General features: G+C 47.9%; 1 protein-coding gene across 1 annotated transcript; it reads left to right on the top strand.

Moving 5' to 3' along the window:
• The first annotated feature begins 510 nt into the window (after positions 1 to 510).
• UPK1A (uroplakin 1A) lies at positions 511 to 8957 on the top strand. The gene is made up of 7 exons (XM_008139825.3): positions 511 to 591; positions 2922 to 3122; positions 5433 to 5507; positions 5641 to 5748; positions 7306 to 7485; positions 8747 to 8830; positions 8913 to 8957. The coding sequence occupies exons 1-7, from the start codon at positions 511 to 513 to the stop codon at positions 8955 to 8957; spliced, it is 774 nt and encodes a 257-aa protein (XP_008138047.2).
• The last annotated feature ends 4148 nt before the right edge of the window (positions 8958 to 13105 follow it).

Genomic DNA, 13105 nt, shown 5'->3' with positions numbered 1-13105 from the left:
GCCCATGTGGCCAGATACTAGCACAATCTGGAATATCAGGTCTATAAATCACTCGGGTGGGGCCCACAAAGCTGTTCTCTCATGCTGGTCTGCCTGCTTGACCTCTTGTCCCTTTTTCCAGACACTCTCCTCCCTTCCTAAGGAGGGGCCTGGGCATATATAGGGAGCCACTGTGGGAGGGGCTGGCCAGAGAAACTGCAGGCAGAGAAGGTGAGGAGGGGACTCTGGGGGTCTGGATGGGTAGAGGGAACTGGGGTGGTCTGAGGCGCAAGGAGGGCCAGTGCTGAGCTCTGGACGGGGAGTGCCCTGCTTGGTCCTCACTATCCTCTTTTGTAAAATGGCCCATCAATCGGGGTTGTGGGAAGCTGGGCGCACTCAGTACCAGCCTAGGCCCAGCAGAGAGCAAGGAGCAGCCCATGGCAGTTGGGGGGCAGTGGGTCCAGCTGGTCCTTCCCTCCTCTCCTGACCTTTGCCTGGCCTCATCCCTGCTCATGTGTCCCAGGCACGACTATGGCTTCTGCAGGAGCGGAGGCGGAGAAGGGATCTCCGATTGTGGTGGGGCTGCTGGTCCTGGGCAACATCATCATTCTGGTGAGACATCCCCCAGAGCTGGGAGCTGAGTGGGAGGTGGGGAGAAGGGGGCAGTCCTGAGCCTGAGGGTGGAGGCTGAGGGCCCAAGGCTCCCCAGCAGGCCAGTGCTGCAGGCTCTCAAGTCAGAGCAGCCTGCATTCGAATCTCAGCTCTGCCTCTCCCATCTGTGTGGTCTTGAGCAAGTGACTTTAATTCTCTGTGCCTGTTTCTCCATCTATAGATTATGTCCTCATTATGGGGATATTTGTGTGGATTAATCCTGTATGACCCTCAGCTCAGAAAAAGTAATTAAGAAATGCTGCCCTGACCAGTTTGGCTCAGTGGATAGAGCATTGGCCTGTGGACTAAAGGGTCCCAGGTTCAATTCCAGTCAAGGGCACATCCCCGAGTTGCAGGCTCGATCCCCAGTGGGGGGCATGTAGGAGGCAGCTGATCAATGATTCTCTCATCATTGATGTTTCTCTTCTCTCTCTCTCTCTCCCTCTCCCTTCCTCTCTGAAATAAATAAAAATATATATTTAAAAAAAGAAATGCTAGCTATCAACATTAATATGATTACAGATATAAAGTGCCTGATTGGCACACAGGAAGCCCATGATAAAATAATAACAATGTCTTTTCCTTAACATTTAATGTTTTTTAAAAAATATGTACATGCCTGTACATGGCTCTGGGCCAGACAGCCTGGGTTCAAATCCCAGCACTGCCATTTTCTATTGTGGGACCTGGGGTCACCTCTCTGAGCCTCAATTTTCTTATCTGTAAGATGGAGATAAAATAGTAATGCTGAGAGAATAAAAGGAGTTACTGGATTAATGTACTTAGACCAGTTTGGCCCATGTGGTTACTCTTTGTATTAGTCATAACAACAATGTACATTACAGCTGGTAACAATAATAATCATCACACAGAAACCAATTACGAGGTCCCATGCCTGGCACACAGGAAATACTGTAGGAGTGTTAGTTTGATTATTGTCAAACAAATCCACCAAGAAATTTCCTCTCTTTTGTTCCCCATTTCTTATCCTGCAGGTAACTAGATGTTTAGTTTTTCCAACATGCAACAAATGCAAGCAATAGGAGCATACACTGAGTGGCCAGATTATTATGATCTCCGAACGCATAATAATCTGGTTACTCAGTATATACATATACATACACATACACATATACACATACATATACACACACATATACATACACACACATACACATATACACATACATATACACACATACATACATATACATATATATATTAGAGGCCTGGTGCATGAATTCGTACATGGGTGTGGTCCGGCCAGCCTGGCCAGGGGTAGGGGACATGGGCAGTTGGCTGGCCTGCCTGCTGGTCGAACTCCTGGTTGAGGGGACAATTTGCATATTAGCCTTTTGTTATATAGGATATACACTGAGTGGCCAGATTCTTTCTTTAAAAATACATTTTATTGATTTTTTACAGAGAGGAAGGGAAAGGGATAGAGAGTTAGAAACATCGATCAGCTGCCTCCTTCACACCCCCTACTGGTGATGTGCCCGCAACCAAGGTACATGCCCTTGACCAGAATTGAACCTGGGACCCTTGAGTCCGCAGGCTGACGCTCTATCCACTGAGCCAAACCGGTTAGGGTGAGTGGCCAGATTATTATGTGTTCAGAGATCATAATAATCTGGCCACTCAAAGTATACACCTATTTCCTCCCTTTGCCCCAAATGTCACTCATCCCATATCCTTTTTCGTGCCTCCCATTTTCTCCTGCTCCCATATCCTATAGGCCACTCCCCAGGAGTCCTCAAGAGAGCCCCTCTGTCCTTTTCCACAACGGCATAGCACTCCATTGTGTGGCATCCTGGTTCCTCTACCCACAGTGCTACAGGGGATCACCTTGTGGCTTGTGATTTTCCTGCATGGGCACGTGTGTGTGTGGGGGGTTGATTTCTGCAGGTGGAATTGCTGAACCTAAGAGTTGGTGTATTTGTAATTGTTCTGGGAATGGTCAGATTCCCCTATTCAGAGAATAACACTAGTAAGGAAGGGCAGGTTGGCCAAGCATCTCCTCTAGGCTTGCCTGTGGCATCTCCTTTTGCCCTTAACGCAACTGGCAGTGAGGGGAGAGGGGCACTTCTGACGGGGCCCTCCTTCCTTTCTGGCCTCTGTCTAGCCCCATCCCGGTTCATGAAAGGCGATGCTTTGCCTCTCTTATTACATGCCCACTTTACCGAGCAGGCAGTAGAGGTTCAGAATGAGGAAGGAACTTGCTCACGGAGACTCAGGCAGCTGGGGCTGTTGTCCCTGAGTTGGTCTTTTTATCCTGCTGCTCTTTCTAGCTGTCAGGCCTGGCCCTGTTTGCTGAGACAGTATGGGTGACAGCTGACCAGTACCGTGTGTACCCACTGATGGGTGTCTCAGGCAAGGATGATGTCTTCGCTGGTGCCTGGATCGCCATCTTCTGTGGCTTCTCCTTCTTCGTTGTGGCCAGCTTTGGTGTGGGTGCAGCGCTCTGCCGCCGGCGGTCCATGATCCTCACGGTGAGGCCCCAGGAGGAGGGAATGGGGACACGTAGGCACAAAGGTCATCCTCATAGATTCATAATAACCACCACCACTGCAGCCACTATTGTGTGTCCATCATGGCCCTACACCCAGGCCTCATGGTAATCATCTTATTTCACCTCCCCGTAACCCAAAAACGTAGGCTCGGCTGTCACCATAATTTCAAAAAGAAAACTTGGACACGGGGGAGGAAGGGCATAAAGCTCTCTACACAGGAGGACAACTCTTGAGTAGCAGGACTGGGATTTGCACCTCAGTTAATTGGTCTCCAGAGTTTGTGCTCATAAGTGGTGCTGTCGATAATGACAATAATAATAGCACAACCAGCATTTAGTGAGTGCTCTTTACTTTCTAAATGCTTTACATGGGTTCGTTCATTTATTCCTCACAACTCCATATGAGATACCATCATCACCATCACCACCATCATCATCGTCATGAGCCTACTTGACAGTTGAAATTGAGGCTCAGAGAAGTGAAGTCACTTATCCAAGGTCACACAGCAAGTGAGTGACAGAGCCAGGATTTAAACTTGAGCCTGTGCTCTCAGTCTCTGCCAACAATAATTGCATCAACAGTGTCCACACTTCCCAAGGGCCTCTCAGGTGCCTGATGCTAGGCTAAGCAGCTTAGAAAATGAACTCTCTCCAGAAGCCCTCTGAAGTGACTAGATGAGGAAACTGAGGCTCAAAGAGCCCAAAGCCCAGGTAGCAGGGAAAGCAAGGATTCTAAGCCTCAATGACACAGAACCCACACTGTGCTTCCTCTGTAGTTGAGGGCCTTTTAAATTCCCAGGAGCACCTGCTTATTCAATCAACAAATGCTAATTGAGCAAGAACCATGAGCCAAACCCTATGCTAGGCACCGAAGCCATCTAGTGAGCAGAACATAAAGCCCTTGTCATAGAGGAGGGTGCTCCGAGGGGGAGAAGACGGTGACCAGGGAAGGGTGAGCTGAAACTGGGGAAGGGGGCGGGGAGGCCTTGCAGCCTGAGAAAGTAAAGGCCTGGGGGAGGTGAGGAATGAGCCTGTGTGTGTATCTGCAGGAAGAACATTCCAGGTGGAAGGAACAGCAAGAGCAAAGGCTCTGAAGCCAGAGGAGGCCAGGAGGCCAGTGTGGCTGGAGCCAAGTGGGGGTGGGATGAGAGAGGAGCCGAGGTGAGGGCAGATGGGGTGGCGGAGAGAATAGTGGGCGGTGGCATGGAGGATGAGGGAAGAAAGGGAAGGGGGCCTTATGGGCCTTGGTAAAGACTTCGGCTTCACCATGAGACGGAGCCACGGAAAGACTCTTTTTCTTTCCTCTCCTGTTTTCCTTCTTTTAAAATTTCTTTCCTGCATTTAATTCTCCGGCATAACAATTTAACCAAAGCCCTAAAAGTTCACCCAAACAGTAAAAAAAAGTTTGTGTCTGTCTATTAGTTTGTCATTAAATAACTCATAGAAGTTAAAAACAAAACAAAACACAGTATGTGAAATTGGAAACACAGATGAGAGCAGAGAGAATGGCCTGATGAACCCTGTGTACCTATCACCTGGCTTCAACACGGTCAGTCACAGACGGCCAAGTCTGTCTCCTCTGCTCCACTCTCTGCCTGCCCGCATTTTTATTTCCTGGGGTGTTTTGAGGCACATTCCAGACACCAAGTCATTATAAATACTTGAGTGCACATTTCTCTGAGTGATAAGGACATTGTTTTAAAGCCGTCAGGCAAGTTAATGCCACAGCATCTCATCTCTCAGCAGTACAGTTAGCAAATCCACGCCCCACACCCTGTTGGTTGAAGGGTGACGGGAAGAGGTGAGGACAGGAATATCATTTACATTAAACACCAGTCAAATAAAATTTTCTTTTTTTTGTGCAACTATCATGCTGCTGGCACACCTGCAAAACTCACCCTAGTTCCTTCAAATCTATCTTCCAATACTCAGTCTGTGTTCAAATGTCCCTGGTTACCTCAAGAATGTCTCTCTCTCTCTCTCTCTCTTTTTTTCCTTTCTAGAGTAGACATTTATTTTACGGCATCCAAGCATATTCGTTAACTTCAGGAAATACTTTACATATATTTTCATTCCATTTCCCCCTAACTTTCTATTATGGAAAATTTCAAACGTACAAAAAAGGGGGAAGACTTGAACAGCGAACACCTGCATGCCTATCACATAGATGCTACCATTCACATTGTTCTATACGTTTTTAAGTATTTTTCACTTCCCTTGAGGGGGTGTCATTCCACAGGTTTTGCCCTGACTGGGCTGTTCGTTTGCCCCTGTCTCTATCTCTCCCCAGTACCTGGTGCTCATGCTCATCGTCTACATCTTCGAGTGCGCCTCCTGCATCACATCCTACACCCACCGAGACTATGTGAGCCAGGCAGAGGCCAGGGGAGGGGCATGACTTCTGCGGGGAGGGTGTTGAGGGTCTCAGGCTAAGGGTGGAGGTTGACTTTTCTTCCCACCCAACCCCACTGGACCCTACTCTTCCTGGCCCTCCACAGATGGTGTCCAACCCATCCCTGATTACCAAGCAGATGCTGACATTCTACAGTGCAGACACAGACCAGGGCCAAGAACTGACTCGCCTCTGGGACCGTATCATGATTGAGGTGAGCGAGGATGGGCAGTGGTGGCAGGGAGGCCTGGAGGACCTGAGGCTCTGACTACAGAGGTAGATAGGGCTCCCGTTATGCCCACAGGTATATGATATCCACTTACTTGGTTCTTATGAGGGAGGCTCTTAGTCAGTGTCATTTTTCAGATGACTACACTGGCCCCAAAACCGGGAAAGTCACTTGCCCAGAGTAAGTGGCTGAGCTGGAATCCAAACCTGGCAGCCTAAACCCAGAATCCCTGCTCTTTTTTTTTTTTTATTGATTTCAGAGAGGAAGAGAGAGGGAGAGAGAGGGATAGAAACATCAATGATGAGAGAGAATCATTGATCGGCTGCCTCCTGCATGCCCCCCACTGGGGACCGAGCCCGCAACCCAGGCATGTGCCCTTGACCTGGAATCGAACCCGGGACCCTTCAGTCCGCAGGCCGACGCTCTATCCACTGAGCCACACCGGCCAGGGCAGCATATATTATATTAACAGCAAACATTTAATGAGCACTAACTTCTATTTAGCACTGTTCAATGCACTTTGAAAGTTTATTTAATCCTCAGACCTGCAAAGGGAGATCAGCTTTTTAGTGATGAGGAAACTGAGGCAAGAGGTTGAGGAGCTTGAACAAGGTCACACAGCTGGTAGTTCACAGAACCAGAAGGATTCAAACCCAGGTTGCTGCGTTCCAGAAGCCACATTCTTGACATGGCAGCACAGAGGAGAATATTGAGGATTCAAGAGAAATTGAGGTCCCAGTTCAGCTTAAGTCATATAGCTAGCCAGGATTGGAACCCATGTTTGAAAGGGCCTATGTTTTAATCTTTCAGGGACCACAAAATAAACACCCATATGACTAGAAAAAACAACACAGAATCCAACTTTGGTGTCATTTAGCTCAGGTTTTGTTGACTGTGAACTCAAAAGAATCCTATATAATAAAACCCTAATATGCAAATCGACTGAACAGCAGACCGACCAGTTGCTATGACGTGCACTAACCACCAGGGGGCAGACACTCAACACTGGAGCTGCCCCTTGGTGGTCAGTGTACTCAGCCAGAAGCCGGGCTCATAGCTGGTGAGTGCAGTGATGGTGGCAGAAACCTCTCCTGCCTCTGCTGCAGGCTGGAGGTAAGGAGCAAGGGGTCCTGGACTGCGAGAGCCCCAGACTGCAAGAGGGATATCTGACTGCCAGCTTAGGGATTGGGCCTAAGCCAGCAGGCGGACATCCCCCGAGGGGTCCAGACTGCGAGAAGGCACAGGCTGGGCTGAAGACCCCCTCCCTCCTGTGCACAAATTTCATGCACCGGGCCTCTAGTTTTCAAATAAATCATGACTGTGGGCTTGATCCAAATCCCCCATCAGCCTCTTGGTTCTGGAACAAATATCTTCTGGTCATCGCTCACATACACAGACACTGCCCTTCTCCCTGAGGCCCAGGACATGGGGAAGTTGAGCCCAGCAGGGGCACAGAACAACCTTGCCCTTTCTCACTGTCTGACCTCAGGCAAGCAGTGGTCTGCTCTGAGCTGGAGCCTGACCCCTTGCTTTTCTCTCCAGCAAGAGTGCTGTGGCACATCTGGTCCCATGGACTGGGTGAATTTTACATCAACCTTCCGGGCGGCCACCCCGGAGGTGGTGTTTCCCTGGCCCCCACTGTGCTGCCGGCGGACTGGCAACTTCATTCCCCTCAATGAAGAAGGCTGCCGCCTGGGCCACGTGGACTACCTGTTCACCAAGGTATGTCCCCTCCCTCCTGCTGCACCTGTCTGTGGTCTCCCTGGCCCTCTCTGCTTTCTTCTATCTCTTCCTCCTTTTCACTCTCTATTATTTCCTTCTCCCCTCTCTGGCTTTCTCTCTCTCTCTCTTCTCTCAACTGTCCCTCCATCTGTCTCTCTCTCCCTCTGAAAGTTAGCGGGATGCACACAGGGTCTATCTGATTTAGACCTGGCACCTGCAATTTTTCTCAGGTTGTCTGGGAATAGGAGCAACAACGATAATAGCAGGAGCACAACACCAATAACCACCCACATTTATTGAGCTTATACTTTGTACCAGGCATCCTTCGGAGTGCTCTAAGTTTTTATCTTATTTCTCACCACAGCCTGAGGTAAAGATGATAATGATCCCATTTTTACAGATGATGAAACTGAGGGGTCACTCGCTAGTGAGGGATGGAGCTGGGGTTTGATTTCAGGCAGGCAGGCCCCAACCAGATGCTTTAACTATTGTGAGGGGAGTGCAGAGGCAGAAAAAGAAACCAGAAGAGGTTAGACTAGGAGAACTGGTCCCAGTGTTCCTCTTGGCTGCCTGGGGCCCTTCAGCAGCACGTCTTAGATCAGGTGTGCAAACCATCACCACGCGCAGAATCAGACAGCCATGTTTCCAGCCCAGACCCTGGGCAGAGTGCTTACAGGCATCCCCATGGAATCTTCACAACTGCTTTCAGAGGGCAGTGCTGTTCCGACCACCACTTTGCAGATGGGGAAACTGAGGTTCAGAGGGTCAGATTCCTATTCAGGCTCCACAGAGAACAAGTGGTAGAGCTAGTGCATCGCCTCAGCCCTGCCTAACTCCAGGGCACCTTTGTTCTTGGCTGATTCCAAGTTGGGGCAGTGGTCTACCTGAAGGGTGGGCTCCGGACTCACTCAGCTTCATCTCTAAATGAGGAGATGTCAGAAGTGGGCTGATCCTAAAGGCACATTTCCAACCCTTGGCACCTGTGGGCAGCATGGAAAGCCTGCTCTAGATAACATCGCCCTCAGGCTGCCGTAATCGCCATCGTGGCAGCACCTACTTGTACAGGTCCTGGATTCAAGGTCACATCCCTGCGCCCTGAATCCACGCTGGGAGGTAGACACTGCCATAATCCCCATTGCACAAGTGAAAAACCAAGGCTCAAGGAAGGAAGTGACTTTCCTGAGGGCATACAGTGACTCTTGCTTTTAGCAGCCAACCTCCTGAGGGAATGTACTCAAACCCTCATTTTCCCCCTGCCCAGGGCTGCTTCGAACACATTGGCCATGCCATCGACAGCTACACGTGGGGCATCTCGTGGTTTGGGTTTGCCATCCTGATGTGGACGGTGAGAGGCGGGGAGCCTATAGGTTGGGTGGGATGTGGGTGTGGGGCTGGAGCACCCCTAACCCGACCGCCTTCTCCTCCAGCTCCCTGTGATGCTGATAGCCATGTATTTCTACACCACATTGTGAGGAACGAGAAGGGATGGCCATGTGCACACCTTGGCCTCCCCCTCCTCCTGCTCCTGCTTCCTCCAGCTGAAGCTTGGCTGGCTGCCTCACCTTCCCCTTTCCACCTCCTCACCCTTCCCTCCTCCTCCCAAGATCTTTTACCAGGTTTCTGAGTTCTGCTAGGACTCTGAACCCCCTGGACATGCATGCATGGGCCCTTAGCCCTTAACCTCATTTCATTTGGTTGATTCCTGGCCCATCTATCAGTGGCAACTTAAATTCCTACCCTTAGATCTCACCACCCCTTCACAGATGCCTCCTTCCTGGGGGATATGGCCATTATTACTGAGTGGGTTGTGATAGTCCATTGACGCTCTGGTAGACTGGGGTAGCTATGAGGGGAGGGACGTGTTCTGTCATGGCCATTTATTATCCCCAGCTTCGCCCAGCCCTGGGTTGAGCATCGATATTCAATAAACACTGTTTGCATGAGTTAATTTGTTTTCTTCTGGGACAAAGGTGAATGAACGGGGACTCTTCCAATGGAAATGGCAGAAACCCAACTGGCACTGGCTGAAATATAAAATGAAATTTATTGGCTCATGTAACCGAGTCCATAGGGCTGGATCCAGGAGTTCAGACTAGGTTTCTAGGAAACCGGCTTCACTCGGAGGCAGGATTTCTCTGCAACACTAGATAGCTAAGCGACACAGCACTGAGGAAGGGCCTCTGTCCCCAAGGTCAAGGATTAAGTCTCACCATCTTGGTTTAGGTTCTAGGCCCACCCTTTGGTTAGGGAAAGGAGAGCTTCGAACTAATGACCCTGCTAAGAATGCATCCCCGGGTGGTGTTGAGAAGGGGTTGTTTATCAAGGGAAAATCAGGGAACAGGGCCGAGGCGCCAGTAGAGGTGACAGACACCCTCCTATTAGGGACTAGAGCTTCCAGCAAGTTCTCTAAGTAATAAAAATAATATTTTAACATGACAGACAGCAAACTTTAAGACTCTCCTCACTGCCTTTTTGTCCTCTCTGAAGCAAGCTCATCCTCTGGCCATTTTACAGCAATTAGGCCCTGCCAGGAAAACCTGGCTTCCTTCCCCATCAAATGGAGTTTCTCGGGGTCCACTGGTCTACTGATGCTCTGCAGGTGCTAGATTCAGATAGCAGCTTTAAAAAGTCTGTAATGGTCGAAGAAGTCTGTTGGGATGAAAGAATTGGAAACAACCTCATATCCACCAGCAGGGGATGGGTTGCACAACGCATGTTGTATCCTTGGACTGGAATTCTCAGTGGCTGTTAAAAAGAAGACAGACCTGCCCTGGCTGGGTAGCTCAGATGGGTGGAGCATTGTCCCTATATGCGAGGGTTGCGGGTTTGATCCTGGGTCAGGGCACATACAATGAATGCATGGATAAGTGGAACGCAAGTCCATGTTTCCCTCTCCCTCCCATCTCTAAAATGAATAAAAATCTGTATGGGTTTTTAAAAAATAAGATAGATCTATGTGAGCTTATATCAAAAGATGTCACAATGATATAAATAACCAGAAAGCATATACAGGCAGTCCTCGGGTTATGTTGGACTCGATGTATATTGTTTTGTGGTTACGTCGCCATCTCTCATTTATTTATATATTTTTAAAAAAGGACCATCATTTCGACGTATGTACATATGTGCTTTATGCTTTTTTATAATTTATTTACCACAAGTAAAGGTCAGGAATTGTTACCTTTCTTTTAAATTTTTTTTACTGTTTCACTTCATTACTGCTGTGTATGTGCTCCGTGTGAGTGACGTAGGTGCTTATGGTGAAAATCGCGTTACGTCGCGCCAGCGCTGTAGGAACGGATCTCCGATGTAACCCGAGGACCTACTGTAGAAGGATGTTCATTACAGTAACCTAAATGAACATCAGTAGATTAGTTCTAATTAGTACCCTGACCAGGGCCCGGGCCAGGTAGGAGCTTCCAAACAAGGTATGTACCCTTGACCGGAACCGAACCTGGGACCCTTTGGTCCACAGGCCGAACACTCTATCCACTAAGCCAAACTGGCTAGGGAAGCTATGCTATATCTTTACTTTACAACACCACAGAGTAATAAAAAAATAATGTTTTAACATGGAAAAACCTCTAAGAAATGCAAAGTTGAAAAACTTGCTAACTGCATACAGTACTTTTATTCCTGTAGATACATATGTAGGGTTAGATTTTTTAAAAATGGGTCAAGATATTTTTTAAAAGTTTAAAATAATAGGGAAATCCCTTTTTTAAAAACTATTTTTATTGACTTTAGAGAAAAAGGGAGAGAGAGAGATAGAAACATCAATGATGAGAGGGAATCATTGATCAGCTGCCTCCTGCACACCTCACACTGGGGATCAAACCCACAACCCGGGCATGTGCCCTTGACTGGAATGGAACCCGGGACCCTTCATCCGCCAGGCTGATGCTCTGTCCACTGAGCCAAACCAGCTATGGCAGGAAAATACTTTTTAAAAAGGAAATCAGCCTGGCCGGCATGGCTCAGTGGTTGAGCACCAACCTATGAACCAGGAGGTCACTGTTCAATTTCTGGTCAGGACACATGCCCGGGTTGCAGGCCCGATCCCCAGTGTGGGGCATGCAAGAGGAAGCCGATCAATGATTCTCTCTCATCATTGATATTTCTCTCTCTCTCTCTCTCTCTCTCTCTCTCTCTCTCTCTCTCTCTCTCCCTCTCTCTCTCTCTCTCTTCTTTCCTCTTGGAAATCAATAAAAATATATTTTAAAAAAGTAAACTCATGTGTAACCCTTTCACTTAAAAGTGTATAAAAATTTAGAAATGGAAGTGTTACCGGACGGGGCCTCGGGCCCAGAGCAGGTCTGCCTCGGGACAGCCTATAGTGTGTGGGTTCTTCATTTCATGCAGGAAAGTTTTCACAACACAAGTTCAGGTGGTTTTGAGAGCCCATTTATTACGCTGGGGACAGTGCCACAAAGGAAGGACGAGCGTGGAAGAAGCCACAGGAGAGAGCCTAGCCAGTGCTCTGCTGTGGCTCCCTAGAAGCGTTCCAGGAAAGAAGCGAGCCAGGGCGGGGCTGCTTTCAGCTCACTGGGAAGTCAAGACAAAGGGGGCCTTGGAGACGGGATCAGGGGGTGAGGCCCGGACAGATTGCCGCTGGCTACTGCTCTCCTGGTTGCAAGTCTTGTGGGGACCCTTAGAGTTAGGAGGAAGTAAAAAGTTCATCCCCAAGAAGGGGCATGGGCACGCTCTAGAGCGAGCCTGCACCAGGTCTTTATCTTGGGTTTTTTTATCCTTCTTCTGTGGACGAGAATCTTAGGTGAGGGTTTCAGGAGCATATTCATCAGCTTTCCAGGTACATTTAAAATATGCTGATTCATTAAAATGAGCGTATAGGGGAGTTTGGGATTATTCTCTGGTCAGCTTCACTGTTTTACTTTCATCTTGGGTTTGTCTGGTGCTAATCAGGTTTTTTGTTTGTTGTTCCCCTGACTTCATCCGTCCTTGGGTTTTGCTGGCACAAATGGTACTAATTGGGTCTCTGTTACCTATCTCCCCAACAAAGGTGACTTAAGCTGTTTATTCTCTGGTTAGGGAGGAGGATATAAACCATTTGCTCTCAAGTGTTCTTGATTAGGGAAGGGAAGGTTTTGTGATTCGCTGGCTGGCTGTAAGTTGTTCAAATTGTTTGGTCTTGTTTAATTATTTTGTCTCAGTTTCCCCATTCCACTTGCCCAGGCATTTTCCTAGCCTCTCACTATCCTGCTTTAGAAGCATCCCACGTTTCACTCCATAGTAAATTCCTCCCACCCAAATCTGGTCCAACTCCCTACCTAGATAACTGCTATTAACACTTAGTAAAATTCCTTTTCAACTTTTCAAAAGTTTATATAGACAGATCTATATTTACTTATAAAAGTACACACATATGTTTAGTAGAACATGCTTTAAATATTGCTTTGCAACTTGCTTTCTTCACTTACCTATATATATTATAGCCATCTTTTCTTGTCAGTATATATGAGTTCACCTCTTTTTTTCTTATGATTGCAATGTATTTCAGAGTATAGATGTATCATAGATTGTTATGATCTATTGTTAAGCAAGTAAAACAAGGGGAAGAATAGTATGCATAAATTATTTCATTTTTATAAAAATTATGTGT

This window comes from Eptesicus fuscus, chromosome 21 (assembly GCF_027574615.1).
Source record: "Eptesicus fuscus isolate TK198812 chromosome 21, DD_ASM_mEF_20220401, whole genome shotgun sequence".
Lineage (NCBI taxonomy): Eukaryota > Metazoa > Chordata > Mammalia > Chiroptera > Vespertilionidae > Eptesicus > Eptesicus fuscus.
This window is presented reverse-complemented; position numbering and strand designations above follow the sequence as displayed.